Source organism: Mytilus galloprovincialis, chromosome 10, assembly GCF_965363235.1.
Source record: "Mytilus galloprovincialis chromosome 10, xbMytGall1.hap1.1, whole genome shotgun sequence".
Taxonomy (NCBI): domain Eukaryota; kingdom Metazoa; phylum Mollusca; class Bivalvia; order Mytilida; family Mytilidae; genus Mytilus; species Mytilus galloprovincialis.
This window is the reverse complement of record NC_134847.1, coordinates 48,857,224-48,872,845: the sequence shown is the minus strand read 5'-3', so window position 1 is coordinate 48,872,845 and position 15,622 is coordinate 48,857,224. Positions and strand designations below refer to the sequence as shown.

The following is a 15,622-nucleotide window of genomic DNA, read 5'->3' as shown; positions in this document are numbered from 1 at the left end:
TCTGACGAGGACGCATATTCTGTGGAACCAGGTGAATGTGTAGCTCATGTCTATTTCCAAACTTGTTTCCGAATCCCAAATTTAAATTTCATGTTACATGTAATCTTTATTGTAACAGTTGTAATTTTCTGTTAATAAAAAGTGTTTAAACTAGAATTGTAACATTTGGCGTGTTTAAGTCCCGATTTAAAAACAAACCAAGGATAAAGAACTTGTTTTGTTACCAATTAAATTTTAAACTTGACTTGGTGCATGCATTATCCAAGGAAAATGGTGAGTTAATTATTTAGCTAGCTATATACCTCCCACTTGTATGACAGTTGTGTTTATTTATATTTTAGTTTAATTGAAAAAATTGGTAAATTAACCCAAACAGACATAATTTATGTTAATATGCCAATAAGCAGCCACAACTGTGTAAACATACACTACAGACATACAACACAACCGCCTTATACTGAATTCAAACAACCATATACGAGGGTGGTAATGGGTTATTTTCGTGCAACGTGTTTTGCCATTTTTATTTCACGTGCAGCCGTGAAAAAGTGTCGATATTCACCGTGTTTCGTGAAATCGGTAAACAGATCAACTTGCAAGACATTTTTAATTGTTCGTGCATCGTGAAATGGCAATTTTACCTCGCGTTCTTCCATGCAGATACCCCCCCCCCCCACCACCACCTTTACGCCCCTCATATACATAAATCTGATTCGTTATTTTCAATTTCATCGTAATAAAAGATACATATTTTAGCTGCTTTATAAAAAATTATTAATATATTGTTGTAAGAATATCCGGTATTTACACTACTATTAGTTTTTAAAATTATATAATCAAATATGAAAATGTATTGTTTGTGTACATAATTCACGGAGAGGAACCGAAACAACCAAACATTCCTCAGGAATTTTTGAACGCTTCAGCAGTTAAATTTGCCGTTTTTATCCTATCAGAATCGATATAGCTCCTTCATGTCATCCTCTATGCACATTTTAATATGAGTAGGCATAATGTTTGTCGATATTTCTACCGAGGGTTCAATAACTCATTATAGATGCAAAGATAAAATTTTATACGCAAGAACCACATTTCGTCTCAGAACTCACGAAAATTGCATGTTCCTGACTCCCTTAACACATGTATTTGGAAGTACATAGAAACGTATACACCTTTAAGATAGAAGCTAGCCCAACGACAAAAAACAAACATCATACGGTATTTTTGGTGAGTTTTTGTCAACCACTTGAAGCCACTACTGGTTGAAGTTTCGACCCAGATAGTGTAACAAACCCCCAAAAAGTATAGTCGCAACAATACTGAACTCCGAGGAAAAATCAAAACGAAAAGCCCCTAATCAAATTGCACAACCAAAATCTCAAAGACATCAAACGAATAGATAACAAATGTCACATTCCTGACAGGGTACAGGCTTTTTCTTCTGTAGAAAATGGTTGATTAAATTAACCTTGTGTTATAGCTTGGTAAACCTCTCACGTGTATGACAGGTGCATCAAATTACATTATATTGACCACGATGTGTGAACAAAGCAAACAGACACAATAGGTAAAAATGTCAAAAAGGGTACAGCAGTCTACATTGTGTTATAACTTTATTCACTATAAAACTAACAAATATGTCACAAGTTTCAGATGTAAGCAGTTTTCTATGAAGAATTGTACTATCATGGATGATATAATTGTCTGTTTTTAAAATCTTAAAAAATCTAATGAAACGCTCGCGGTATTTCATTTCTTATGCATATATGGCTTAACAAAATTTGTAACATTTTTTTTCAATTTTTCTGGGCTCTTGTGTTTTTAAATTTAGCTTTTTACTCTTTTTTTTTTTAGATTTTAGCAAAACTGTTGTGTATATTGCAGATGCAACGCGCCTTTTGCGCACATCATTAAAACCTGACATTTCAGTTGATATTTTTTTCTCACAACACTGCAAGTAGGTAGATGGAGGGCAAGTAACAAAGTATACTGATCTCTATCTTATTAAGGGCCTCGGTAGCTAAGTAGTATTAGGGTTCGAACTACTAGCTGTATCACTATTTATTTAGCAACGAACTTGGGAGTTCTAATCCCGCACTTGGTAGTTGCACTCGACTCTAATCCTAATTGACTAGGATTGTCAGTTTTCCTTAAAGGAGACGTGACACATTTTTTTTTTTTTTTTTTTTTTTTTAATTAATCAATTTAAACTGGTAAAAAAAGTATATTATAATTAATTTTTCTTGTCAAAACCTCATTAAAATGACTTTTTATGGTCAAAGAATCCAGCGCTTGTCGTAATGTTTGATTTTTAATTAGATACCGGTCACGTGATCGTGATGACGTCAGTGGATACAAGCTGAGAAAATGTCTCAATATGGACGAAGTACATCGCATTTCTGCGTAATTAAACAATGGACGGTGTTGACAGCAGTTTACAAGGCAATTCTCAAAGTTTAGATATTCGACCGTATCAGTTTGAGCCGTTACTTGTGGAAAATAATCAAGAAGAAGATATAAATTCGTCATCCGAAGAGTCCGACATTGACGATCTTTCAAGCAATGTCGATCGCCTTGTAAAACACAAACTGGTTCGTATGATAAATATACTTGTAACCAAACACTTTCAGAGTTTAATTAATGGCAGATGCATGTATAACAGTTAAGAAAATATAAATTTCTGTTTTTTTTTACGGTTAATTTATCCACCGAAAATAGTTTGTTTCCCTCTGCCCTGGAACAACGCACAGCCTCGACGTTTTTCTTCTTCTGATATACAGATTCAGCTTCACTTATATAAAGAATTACGAACTGTCAAATATAATAAATGGGCAGGGGGGAGAAAAAATTGTCCATCATGTTATATTGTATAAACAGACCACCTGAAGAAGTATTGGGGTAATTAGCCAGTCACTAGAGACAGTAATAAAATTTTGGCAATGGGAAGAAAAAAATGTCCATATATATTATTAGATTTGATGAACATAGTATATATGAACAAGACATCACCACATTTATGATATTTTTTTATAGAGTTTAATTCAAGATATATAAATATACCTCCACAATCAATTCATAATTTTGAATGGGGAACACATAGTTGCCCCTGTCCCACCTTTATCCATGGTTAGGATCTGCACTTGCTTATGATCAACCGTGGCCAATAGTTTATTTGTGAAACCTACTCTTGTGTTATATTTTCTATATTGTGTTTTGTGTACTGCTGGTTTCACATAAATAAGTTTTTTTCATGTTATAGGTGTGATTGTGGAAACTGCAATTCCATGACAACAGCAGATGAATGTGTATGCTGTTCAGACATATCAGCTGTAAGCTATTTAATGCAACCAGATGACTTAACCTGCATCACAGAATATGAGGTCTTTATTGCCAACTGCTTAAACTGTCATGTGTTGCAAGTCAGCATGTATGCATACATGGAGCATGTTGGTCCATTTGACGACAATGAACCCATCAATGAGTAAGTTTTGAAATAGTAGTAGGCTAGGTTCATGTTCATGTTGGACCAATTTCAAATCAATTATTGTTTTTGAATCCATGTTCATTCACTGTTTTCGAGACAATACTAGTGACTTCAATATTTTTAATTGTACAGAGTCCGTATTGAACATGTAGAAAGGCCCAAGTTCTTTCGTGTCATTATAATAATATACATAGGTAGCAAATATGTACATGGCAGTACACCTTAGGTAATATTTATCAATCCTAAATATTTCTTTTTAACCTAAATACAACACAAAATGACAGGTACAACAGATTTAAAATGTTTCGGTCTTTCGAAAATAAAAAAAAGGTCAACAAGAAATTTTTCATTATAACTTTCATTGTATGTTTGTAAATATATTTACATCAGTTAAAAGTATGGTACTGAAAGTTGTATATGAATATAATTGATGTTTTGCTTTGTAGGAAATATAGGTTTATGGCATATAGAAGATTTGTTCAGTGGATATGGCATCGCCTTGGACGTCACAACAGAAAGATCTTGCCTGCATGTGTTGTGAAAAAAAATTAGTGTCGGTGGGGTCTCTGGGTACTTCAACTTCCACCACCAATATAACTGACAGTCATGAAACAACACTATAGTGTTAAATTAACATCAATTAATTAATCAATTTATCAATCAATGTTAACTTTATTATTTTTAGAATTAGATGCGATCAACATGAAAATCATATACTTGTAATATTTAAAATCTCAGACATGACAACAAATTCTTCATGGCGCCTGGACTGAGAAATGATTTACACTCCATAAATAGAAACTAACATACATTACAATGAAAGAAAGAGGGAATTTAACAACCGAAAGAACAGTTTATCATGGCTTTGGTATAAAATTGCTTTGAGAAATACTAACATCAAGTCTGAAAAAACAAATTATTCAACTAACGTAGGTAATGTTTGCAAATAGTAAATTAAAAGTGTGTTAATTTGGTGGATGATTAAAAACTATGAATTTTTTCCGTACTTTGGGTCCTCTTCAATTTTCTGCAAGATAATGCTCTTCAATTTCGTAATTTATTTGGTCTTCAAATATTTTTTATTGGAGCGTCCATCTGGCTTACACAGATTTCAGCATGATATCGATAATGAGTCTATATTGAAAGAATATGCCATCTAAATGTCTATAGGTATTGTTTATAATATCAACATAATGAACTTTGCCATCGTTAAAATATTCCTGCGTTTGACCATAGATCAAAAGCTTGATTGAATTCCACTGTTTTATCTAGACATTCAAAATTTTATCATTAATGGTCTAAGAGTTTGTTTTAATTTGGACAACGTAAGCCTTGAATATAAATAAGTTTGACAGAACATTATAAATATGTTGTTTGGTTTTTTTAAGAAATATAAACACACATACAACAATAGAGGTTTTTAAATATATATCAACAATAGAATAGTTATGAGAATGGTCTGCAACCATCTAAATAACAAGTAAGTCAAATAATTGTATAGAAAAAACATGTATGAGAATATCCAGATGCATAAAAATCTTGCGTAAAAAATTACAAAGACAAGCATAAACACTGTATTTTTGATATGTTTTTCTGTATTTTTTTTTCTACTTAGTTATATAATGTTCAACTACGTTACGTGTATTACATATGAAATTAATAAGACTGTAAAGCCAAAACTAGATAATGGCTAATTATTGTATCAATTTAACGTCTCTTAATGTAAATGGCTTTGGAAACGATTTTAAACGCAAATCCATGTTTCTTTGGTTGAAAAAATTTCAGAGCGACATCATTTTCTTACAAGAAACACACAGTATTGAATCCTATGAAACTATATGGAAAACGGAATGGGGTGGAGATATTTATTTTTCGCACGGGGATACGAACTCTAGAGGTGTTGCTATTTTGTTTAACTGCTCAACTGATTATATATTAAAGGAAAAAATAGCAGATGAAAACGGAAGGTATCTCATTCTAACTGTTGAAATTGATAACACAGATTTTGTTTTTGTAAATTATTATGCGCCCACGAAAAATTTTGAAAATGAACAAATTGTATATATTGAAAAAATCAAGGTTTTATTAAACGAAAGGTTAGATCAAAATCTCGTTTTGGGTGGAGATTTTAATACGATACTTAATCCATTTTTAGACAAAATGGGTGGTTCAAAATATAACACACCTGCCAAATATACGAGTAAATTAGAAGATTTTATAGAAGAATTTGAGTTATGTGATATTTGGAGGACACAACATGTTGATTCTAGATTATATACTTGGCGTCAAAGAACCCCTCTTATAAAATGTCGCTTAGATTTTTGGTTGATATCGAATTTTTTGTCTAGCAGTGTTACCAAAACATCCATTGTCCCGTCTATAAAAACTGATCATAGTCTAATCAAATTGACACTGTCCGGCGAAAACTTTAGTAAGAGAGGTCCCGGTTTCTGGAAATTCAACTCGGGTTTACTGACAGATAAAAATTATGTGGATATAGTAAAAAATACTTTATCAGAATGTAATAATAAATATCACAATTTAGAAAATAAAAACTTGAAATGGGATACCATAAAAAGTGAAATAAGAGGTGCAACCGTCAAGTATTCGAAATATAAAAACATGAAATTACGGGAAAGAGAGTCCAATTTAAAAAAAACGACAAGACGAAATTCAGAAAACTCTCTCTTGTACATATTTAGATAAAGATATAAATAATCTTTTGGTTGAATTAGACACTGTTAAAGAAGATTTAGAGCAAATAGTAAATAATCAAACAAGGGGGGCTATTATACGATCACACGCCGAGCACTGTGAAGGCAATGAAAGAAATTCAAAATATTTCTTATCATTAGAAAAACGCAATTATAAAAATAAATGTATAAACAAATTAGTTGTAAACGACATTGAAATTGTGTCACAAGAAAAAATTCTAAACGAAGAGAGACATTTCTATGAAAATTTGTACGCATCTAAAGAGGACCCTGATAAATATTCAGGCGATTCTAATTTTTTTGATTTAAATTTTATTCCTAAGCTTACAGATCTGGAAAAAGATATATGCGATGCAGATATTTCAGAATCTGAGTGCGTTAAAGTTTTAAAAACATTTAAAAATAATAAAAGCCCTGGTACAGACGGGCTTACTGCTGAGTTTTACAAATTTTTCTGGATTGATATAAAAAAATATGTGTTAGAAAGCTATGAATATTCCTTCGAAACCGGAACCCTCTCAATAGACCAAAGACGGGGTATCCTTACTCTTATTCAAAAGAAAGATAAAGATAGAACACTCTTGTCGAACTGGCGTCCCCTCTCTATCTTAAATTTTGATTATAAATTATTAGCCAAAGTTATTGCGGAAAGAATGAAATTATTTCTTCCAAAGCTTATAGATCCGGACCAAACGGGATATGTGGCTGGTAGATATATTGGTGAAAATCTACGACTCATTGCTGATATTATATTGTTAACTACTTTAAAGAATTATCCAGGGATTATATTACTGGTCGATTTCGAAAAGGCGTTTGATACGCTAGAATGGAAATTTATTCAAAAAGCATTGGTTTGTTTTAATTTTGGTAGCAATTTCCGGAAATGGGTCTTAACTTTATACTCAAATATATCTAGTCTTGTCGTTAATAATGGATTTAGTTCTAGTCCATTCACAATTGAGAGGGGTGTTCGACAAGGGTGTCCTTTGTCTCCTTTTTTATTTATTTTGGCCGTTGAACTGCTAGCAATAAGTATTCGTAAGAACAATCAGATATCTGGTATAAAAAGTTGGGGTACTGAAATCAAAATTTCACAGTTGGCTGATGATACCACTTGTTTTTTGAAAGATGTTTTCTCCGCGCAAATTTTATTAGATTCCTTTAACGATTTTGAGAAGTGTTCAGGATTAAAAGTAAATTTTTCTAAAACCGAAGCAACATGGATTGGAAGAAATAAGTTTAACAAAGAAGGTTCCCTTCCTATTAAATGGACAGATGGTTTTAAAACCTTAGGTTTAAAATTTAATGCTTGTGAAGAAATCGTTTGTTCTAATTTAGATACATGCATAGAAAAAATGGAATCAATAATTAAACTATGGAGGATCAGAAACCTTTCCTTGATCGGAAAAATTGTAATTCTTAAATCACTTGCAATATCGAAGCTTATTTATGTCATTTCATCTACACATGTACCAAGATCTTATGTAATTAAAATACAACGTGATATTAATAGTTTTTTATGGAATGGTAGTACTCCGAAAGTTAAATCGGAAGTTATTCAAAAGTCTCCTAGCGAGGGGGGACTGAAAGCTCCAACTTTTGAAGTACAGCTGTTATCCTTTCGTATTATGTGGGTAAAAAGATTTCTATCAGAACATGACTCCAAATGGAAACATGTTTCCAAAGCATTTTTCTCCCTTTTTGATTTAGAGGACTTGTTTATGAGCAGATGTGAATTTGAGTTTTTGAATTTGAAAGCACCTCTTTTTTATATAGAAGTGCTATCTGCTTGGAAACGTTTCAAGGGTATTTTCATCCCGTTAAATGCATTTCATGTTAGAAAAGAATTTATTTGGTTCAATCCGTTTATCAAAATTGATCAAAAGAGTATTTTTTACAGATCTTGGTACATGAAAGGCATAAGGTTCATCAATGATATTGTAGATGATAAAGGCATTTTTTTTGTCTCATGACGCTATTAACAAAAAATATAACCTGAATGTCACTTTTGTAGAAATTCTATCTATTAAGCTTGCTATACCACGTGACTAGAAAGATTTGTTATTACAACAAAACATGTTACCTAACAGCAACTCATTTGAATTCGTTTTTGAGCATGAGAATAAAAAAATGCCTATCAGTAAATTATTTGCTAAAGATGTATATTCACTTTTTATCGATCGGGGAAGTGTTTCTCCTATTTCACAACAAAGATGGGAAGAAAGTTTTAAAGAAATTAGTGACGAACAATGGAAAAATATTTATTCATTAGCTTTCAAATGTACTATAGAAAGCAAACTACAAGCTTTTCAATATAAATTACTACACAGAATAGTCTCACATAATTATCTTCTTGAAAAATATAAACTTTCCTTAACTAATGAATGTGCCAGTTGTAAAGAAATAGAAACTATAGAGCATAACTCTTTTGAATGTACAGAAATAAAACAATTTTGGAGAGATTTTTCAAATTGGTGGTATTCAGTTTTTGGAGAAAAACTATTCTTGAATAAAGACAGTGTCATTTTTGGTGTATTGAGTTCTGATAACTTAGTTCTAAATTATTGCATTCTACAGGCAAAATATTACATTTATTATGTAAAGAACACACAATTAGACAGACTGTTCATATCTGTGCAAGTTTTCTTAAATTTTTGAAAAGACGTCTGGAGATATTAGAATATTTATATATTTCTAAAGACAAACACGAGTCATTTGCCAACAGATGGGGGGAATTTATGAAAGCTATTTAATTAAATTTATTTTTTAATATTGTTATACATTTGTAGTATAATGTATTCCAAAGTATTCTTAAGACGTATCATATACTGAATATTCACACCACTATCTTGTATTTTTGCACTATGTCTTATTTGCATAATGTCAATAGTATAACAATGCCATACATGTCATGTCATTCACTTATGTCTTGTAAAAATGTATGTATGCACTGTAGTTTGAACACCAAAAAGATCAATAAAAAATAAAAAAAAAAGCATAAACACCACACTTAGTTACGAGTATATGCATATTCATGTTATAAAAAGGTAAAAATGAAACTCCCATCCAATATATTTAAACAACCACATCTTACTCTGAGACTAAACCATAAGGATTACAGAATAAATATATGCTATAAGCGTGATAAAAGGACGAATAGACAAAAATAGGCAAACTCATAATATATATTGAACAGAAAATCAATTTTAAAGAAACAGGTACACACGGACCAGTCACAAGACTAAAGAAAGTGTTTTTGAAAAAATGACGACGTAATTATTAATTTATCCCTTCTACAGCTGACGTCATCTGTGAAAGTGTTTAAGCCGTCTTCCAATGTTTTTTTATATTTTTTTGTATACAGTTCACGAAGCTCAATTGGAAGTGTGACTATTACTTTATCTCTTTCTACATGTTCGTTTTTGAATTTATAAATCTTGTCTTGAAATTGTCCAACCAACTGAGTTAATTGCTCCTTTCTCATTTCCTTTATAACTTCTCTTCCAACAATGTCTGAGAGGAAATGCTTTACTTTTTTTCCGTCACTACGGGAACGATGCTTTAATGGATTGGCTTGCCGTTTCATGTCTCGTTCTGGTTTTCTCTTCTTTATATTGACTTTGTTATCCCCGAGATCTTTTAAAAAACCAAAAAGAACAGCTCCACGCATAACAGCCAATCCAGGGTTTTCAGGAACAACTATATTAAAGTTACTGAAATTTTTCTTCAGTTCACTAATAACGATGGAGGATTCCGCAAAGCCACCGACGACTAACATTAAGTTTATGTCTTCCATTTCATTTACATCAGATTGTAACAACTGGTTTAATTTTTCTATCAATTCATTTATTGGAATGTTGTAGAACCTCCGAAAATTTTTTGCTGGAATGGATAATTTACCTGATTTGTTTTTTGTAAGGGATACAGGAAGTCTGACCCTTACAGTTTCCTTTTTATTCATTTTATCAACGTTAAACTGCATTTTTTCTTGTTCAAAGTTTTCCATAAGATACAAATAATCCTCGGGATTTTTTCCTTTGACTTCTGTAAAATGATCTCCAAAAATCTTTACACAATATTCCTCAAAACAGTCATTGACCTTTTTGCCTCCCCATTTAAGCCCAAGTGTTTTTTTCTGATGTGAATCAGTTCTTTTTTGTTCTCTCTTATGTACAGTGATATCTATTGTTCCACCTGTAAAATATCATGTCATGCAGTTACGTTAAATTTTGGAAAAATACATGTGTGTGTATAGATAATGTATAAATAAAGGCAACAGTAGTATACCGTTGTTCATAAAGTCTTATCACCAAATCCTCGAAAATTAGTATCCCACGAATATTAATGAATCCATACCATTCGAATGAACTTCAAGAACCAACTCGCGATCATGTCGCAACTTAATATGATGCTCACTCATAGTCTAGATTTCATTCAACATCATAAGTATGTCTTAGCACTGCTCCCACATTGTCTAAATTTGACACAACAAAATCATAAAAATTATAAAAAATATATATACTTCTGCTTGTGATGCTTATGAAAAACAGATAATGGTGTACGAATAAGATGAAATAAAATCGACACAAGAAAATGGCTTTCGTCAGTGTTAATCGTTTGAAATCCCATAATACAATATCAGTTATTTGCATTTTAAAAAGAACAAACAAAGAACCGGTATATATAAATGAATTGATGGGAATACATACATGTTTAACTGCATTTTCGTCTCTAAATAACTCATGCGTATCTTACTTAACGTGAGCATAAGTATAAATGAAAATAAACATTCATTACCACCAAGATCGACAACCAGGTATTTTTCACCCGAAGGCATCTGTTGTAATGACATACAACCATCTGTTCCTTGTGAGATTTCTAATTCTTTCGTATCGCAGTAAAAGGCAGCTGCCTCTGGTTCAAGAATGATCGTTTGTTTATGGCTAGATATTCCAGCCTGAAATCCCGATATCAAATTATCTTAATTAAAGTAAAGATATAGAGCAGTTCGAGACATGTTTAATTGCTGCATGTGTATGATGCATAAAATAAACTCATCATAGATACCAGGATTGAAATTTTATATTTACGCCAGACGCACGTTTCGTTTACAAAAGACTCATCAGTGATGCTCGAATCGAAGAATAATAAAAAGACCAAATACAGAACGAAGCTGGAGAGCATTGAGGAACAAAAATTCCGAAAAGTTTTGCCAAATACAGCTAGGGTAATTTATTGACGAAATTCTGTTGTAATCACATAAGCAACACGACGGGTGCCACATGTGGAGCAGGATCTGCTTACCCTTCCGGAGCACCTGAGATCACCCCTAGTTTTTGGTGGGGTTCGTGTTGTTTATTCTTTAGTTTTCTATGTTGTGTCGTGTGTACTATTGTTTTTCTGTTTGTCTTTTTCATTTTTAGCCATGGCGTTGTCAGTTTGTTTTGGATTTATGAGTTTGACTGTCCCGTTGGTATCCTTCGTTCCTCTTTTATTGACAGTACAGCACAAATAATTTATAAAAATACAACAATAACACATACATACATACAGACAACAGCAAACAATGCATACCCCAGACAGCTTGACTTTGTACAGAAAACATATGTTATACTATGTTGTAAGTGCAAACAAACGTACCATTTGCGTATCTTAATCAATTTCACAAAACTGCTACATATTATATATATATATATATATATATATATATATATATATATATATATATAATAAAAACATGCATAGCGTAACTATCAACAAGATATTGTCTTATTTACTTAAAAAAAAAAATATGTTTAAGTGACCTATAAATCCCCGTTTAATCCACAATTTTTTTTAACTAAAGATAATAACTGTACCTAGTCAGAAATATAGCAGTTGTTACCCATGCGTTTGATGTGTTTGACCTTTAGATTTGGTCATTTGAATTTTAAATTTCCTTTTGAGTTTGGATTTTTTTAAAACTTTTTATCGTTTATTGTAGGTGCCTAAATATTTCGGGAGTCGTCATGACTAATATTTGAGTCATGAGTGTTTTGTAGATTCTTGTTTTTTAATAATGTTTCGTACTCTGGTTTTGTTGGTCCCTCTTTGACTTATCCGTTTTGACTGTCATTATGGTTTATTCAGGATTTTTAATATGCTTTTGTTTTAGTTTGCCTTAAACCAGATATAGCAATGTATAAGTAGGTTTCAGGAAGCCCTCACATCATCCCTACCAATATCACATTATTGATCTCCACATTTAACCACATGTTGTTTAGTATTACGGAAGCATACTCTACTGCATTATTATTTTCATTACCATAATTGCTGCTTTTCTGATAAATCCACGTGTCGTTGAATCCCAAATAACAGGAACAGTCAATATCCAATCGACAAGATGTTCGTCAAAATCAGGCAGTCGTTGATTTAAAAGTTTAAGAAAGTCTTCTTTAAGGTATCTTATAATTTCAGAAATCACGATTATCCCCTTCATCCCGTTTTCCTTACGAATATCATAAAGCATGAATTGGTCATCTAGTAAATGATCCTGCTAATAATTATAATAATAATGACTATTATCCTTAAAACAAGCCATGGACAATCCAACAAACATGACGATAAACTTACGTTCTCCGTACAAATCTTGCCATTCCAACTGAAATTGCTTAGCCAATACCAAAGGGTTTAGCTGCAGCTATAATTGATGTTTGCCCGATATTTAGAAACTTAAACACCTTTTTCACCTTATCAATCAAATGCTTGATCATTACAACTGAAAGTGCGTGTTTTCAAACAGTGGCATCAAAGAAGTAACACTTTATATTCGAACAGAAGAGCCTAGATGCTTAGAAGAATGAATGACGACCAAGATATTTTCAAGAAATTCAAATCCTTATCTGTTAGAAGAACTACGATTTCAATCATTGTGCCCCTGTAGTGCGTGTAATTCGTTCTTTATTTATGAATAGTTTGCGCATGCGAAAAATTATTTTAAGCATGTGTATCATAACCTTAAAAAACGTCATCAAACAAATTCATAGCATCATTAAAAACTCGAAAGCGCTAAGCATGTAATAAATAGTTAAAAAGTTTGTGTGTGAATGTTGTAACATTTTCACGCATGCGCAAACCAAGAACATGTCACATATTAATTTTTAGTAAATTCGTCTCATGTAAAGAAGGTATTCACCAAACCTGATAATATTTTTTACTGAAAGAAGGTCAAAGAAAACGTTTTCCAGAAAAATAAGTATTTCAATCTTGAAAAAACAGCCATTTCAGCAAAGGTGGTGGCCATCTTGAAAAAATGAAATTTTTCATAGCCAGCAGTTTTTTCTTAAAATGTATATAATAATGATGCTTCGTGCTAATTTTCATGCTTGTATCATCATTTGCACAATTCCCTTGATTTTGCTTGCTAATATCTTCCACTATTAAAGACGAGTGCTAATAAATGTATGTTTTCACCATGCGATAGTTATGTATCAAAAGTCTGTTATAATGGTAAAGGATGTTTGTAATTGCATAAGGCAATGCAGAAGACACAACACCCCCCAAGCCCATTATTACTGACCGAGAAAAAATACAGGGTAAATTTTAAAACACCTTTTTCTTAACACTTTTATTAACTTAACATGCAATATAAAAATGAAAATTTTAAAGTGATGCATGGAATTAACATGTCCTGCAAATATAGTTAAATAGCGTTGTTATATTGAAAGTATTTGATGGCATACAACATACAAGATTTCATTTTGGACTTTAAAATTCAGGATTAAAAAGATTTACACACATCACGGAATATTATATGATAACAACTGAAAATCCACTATAGCCATGTTTATTCATGATGATCCTGTTTTTTTCTTCTTCATAATAGCCTGTTCTTTTTATAATTAAAAAGGTATAGAAAAATGTGGTGTGAGTGCCAATGAGACAACTCTCAATCCAAATAACAATGCTTATTCACAATGGCCCTGTTTTCCATGGTGGACCTGGTTATTGATGATAGCCACGTTTATTTTCATAATGGTCCTGGTGTGTTTTCATAGAAGGCCTGTTTATTTATAATGGCACTGTTTTCCCATTATGACCCCATTCATTTATAATGATCTTGTATTGATGGCCTCTTAGTTTGTAATTGACTAGTTTTGCTCTGACAGATTGGTTTATAAAACAATTGTTTTTTTTAATATATATATATATATATATATAGTCATTATCATAATAGCAAGTAATTCAGTGATATATGTAGTCTGGCAAAACAAAATTCGCTTTAAATTAAGGTGGCCTATATCAGCAAGATCAAATCTTGGGTTCTTACGTTATTACATAAGGGTGATGAAAGAGAAAATATTAAAAACTGGAGACCTCTTACATTACTTACCACCGATTATAAAATCATAGCAAACTTCTTGAAATGAGACTGAAAAAAAAATCTTACCGAAAATAATACATCCAGATCAAAAAGGATTTGTTAAAGGAAGAAACATTAGTGATGCTAACAGATTAATTGATCAACAAAAAGCCTTTGATAGAGTTGAATGGGATTGGGTGGATTTTGTATAAGAAAAGTTTAATTTTGGTGGGGAATTTAGACAATGGACCAAAGTGTTACTCTATAACCGTATTACTTGTATAAACACAAATGAACATGTTTCAAAATATTTTTCTATAACACTTTCGGCCAGACAGGGCTGTCCAATAGCACCCCTTATATACATTTTGCAAGCAGAACCAATGGCATGTGCAATACGAGGTAAAAACGAAATTGAAGGGATTCAAATACCTGGTGAGGGGGGTAAAAGTGTAGAAACTAAATTATGCATGTTTGCGGATGACACTTAGCTTTTTAACAAAAATGAAAAATCAGTAGAAAATTCTTTTGATGTACTAACGATATATGAAAAAGCTTCGGGATCTGAAATTAATTTTGATAAAACCAAAAGTTTACTTATAAGATCTCTTAAAAAGGAAAAAAACTAAAATTTAATAAAATTAAATTGATTACAGGTAATGTAAAAACACTCGGAGTAAATCACGGATATGAAATTGATAATGATGCTATATGGCAAAGTATTGTAGAATAGATTAAAAACTGTGTCCATGTGTGGAAAAGCAGGAAAATTTCATTTAGTTGTAAAACCTTAACAGTAAAAAATTATCGCATTTTTCATGAACCGTTAGAAAGCTGAAATGCGATTGGCAAGTATTGGCTTCGACAATTTGACAAGTATAATGATCGGTATTTTTTTATGTAAATGTTACTAAATCTTAAAAACATATTCCTTTATTTTATCAGAAAATTATTTATGCATGATCTTATTTTCTGAAAATTAGAGATAATTCCTAAACTAAGAACCATATCGAGACTATTTGGTAATTAAAAAAAATCATTTCAAAATAAGCCATTGTTTTTTTCTTCCTTTCTAAAAAGTAA

General features: G+C 31.7%; 1 protein-coding gene and 1 long non-coding RNA gene across 2 annotated transcripts; one reads left to right on the top strand and one right to left on the bottom strand.

The window, feature by feature from the left end:
• Positions 1-2,203: 2,203 nt before the first annotated feature.
• On the top strand, positions 2,204-4,027 carry LOC143049210 (uncharacterized). The gene is made up of 3 exons (XR_012970126.1): positions 2,204-2,591; positions 3,260-3,481; positions 3,931-4,027. It is a non-coding gene; the product is annotated as an uncharacterized LOC143049210 (long non-coding RNA).
• Positions 4,028-9,384: 5,357 nt separating this feature from the next.
• On the bottom strand, positions 9,385-13,058 carry LOC143049209 (heat shock 70 kDa protein 12A-like). Its single transcript, XM_076222925.1, has 3 exons — positions 12,503-13,058; positions 10,996-11,155; positions 9,385-10,392 (listed from the first exon to the last, which is right to left on the bottom strand). Exons 1-3 carry the CDS (start codon positions 12,704-12,706, stop codon positions 9,440-9,442), a joined length of 1,317 nt encoding a protein of 438 aa, XP_076079040.1. The 5' UTR covers positions 12,707-13,058; the 3' UTR covers positions 9,385-9,439.
• Between the last annotated feature and the right edge of the window lie 2,564 nt (positions 13,059-15,622).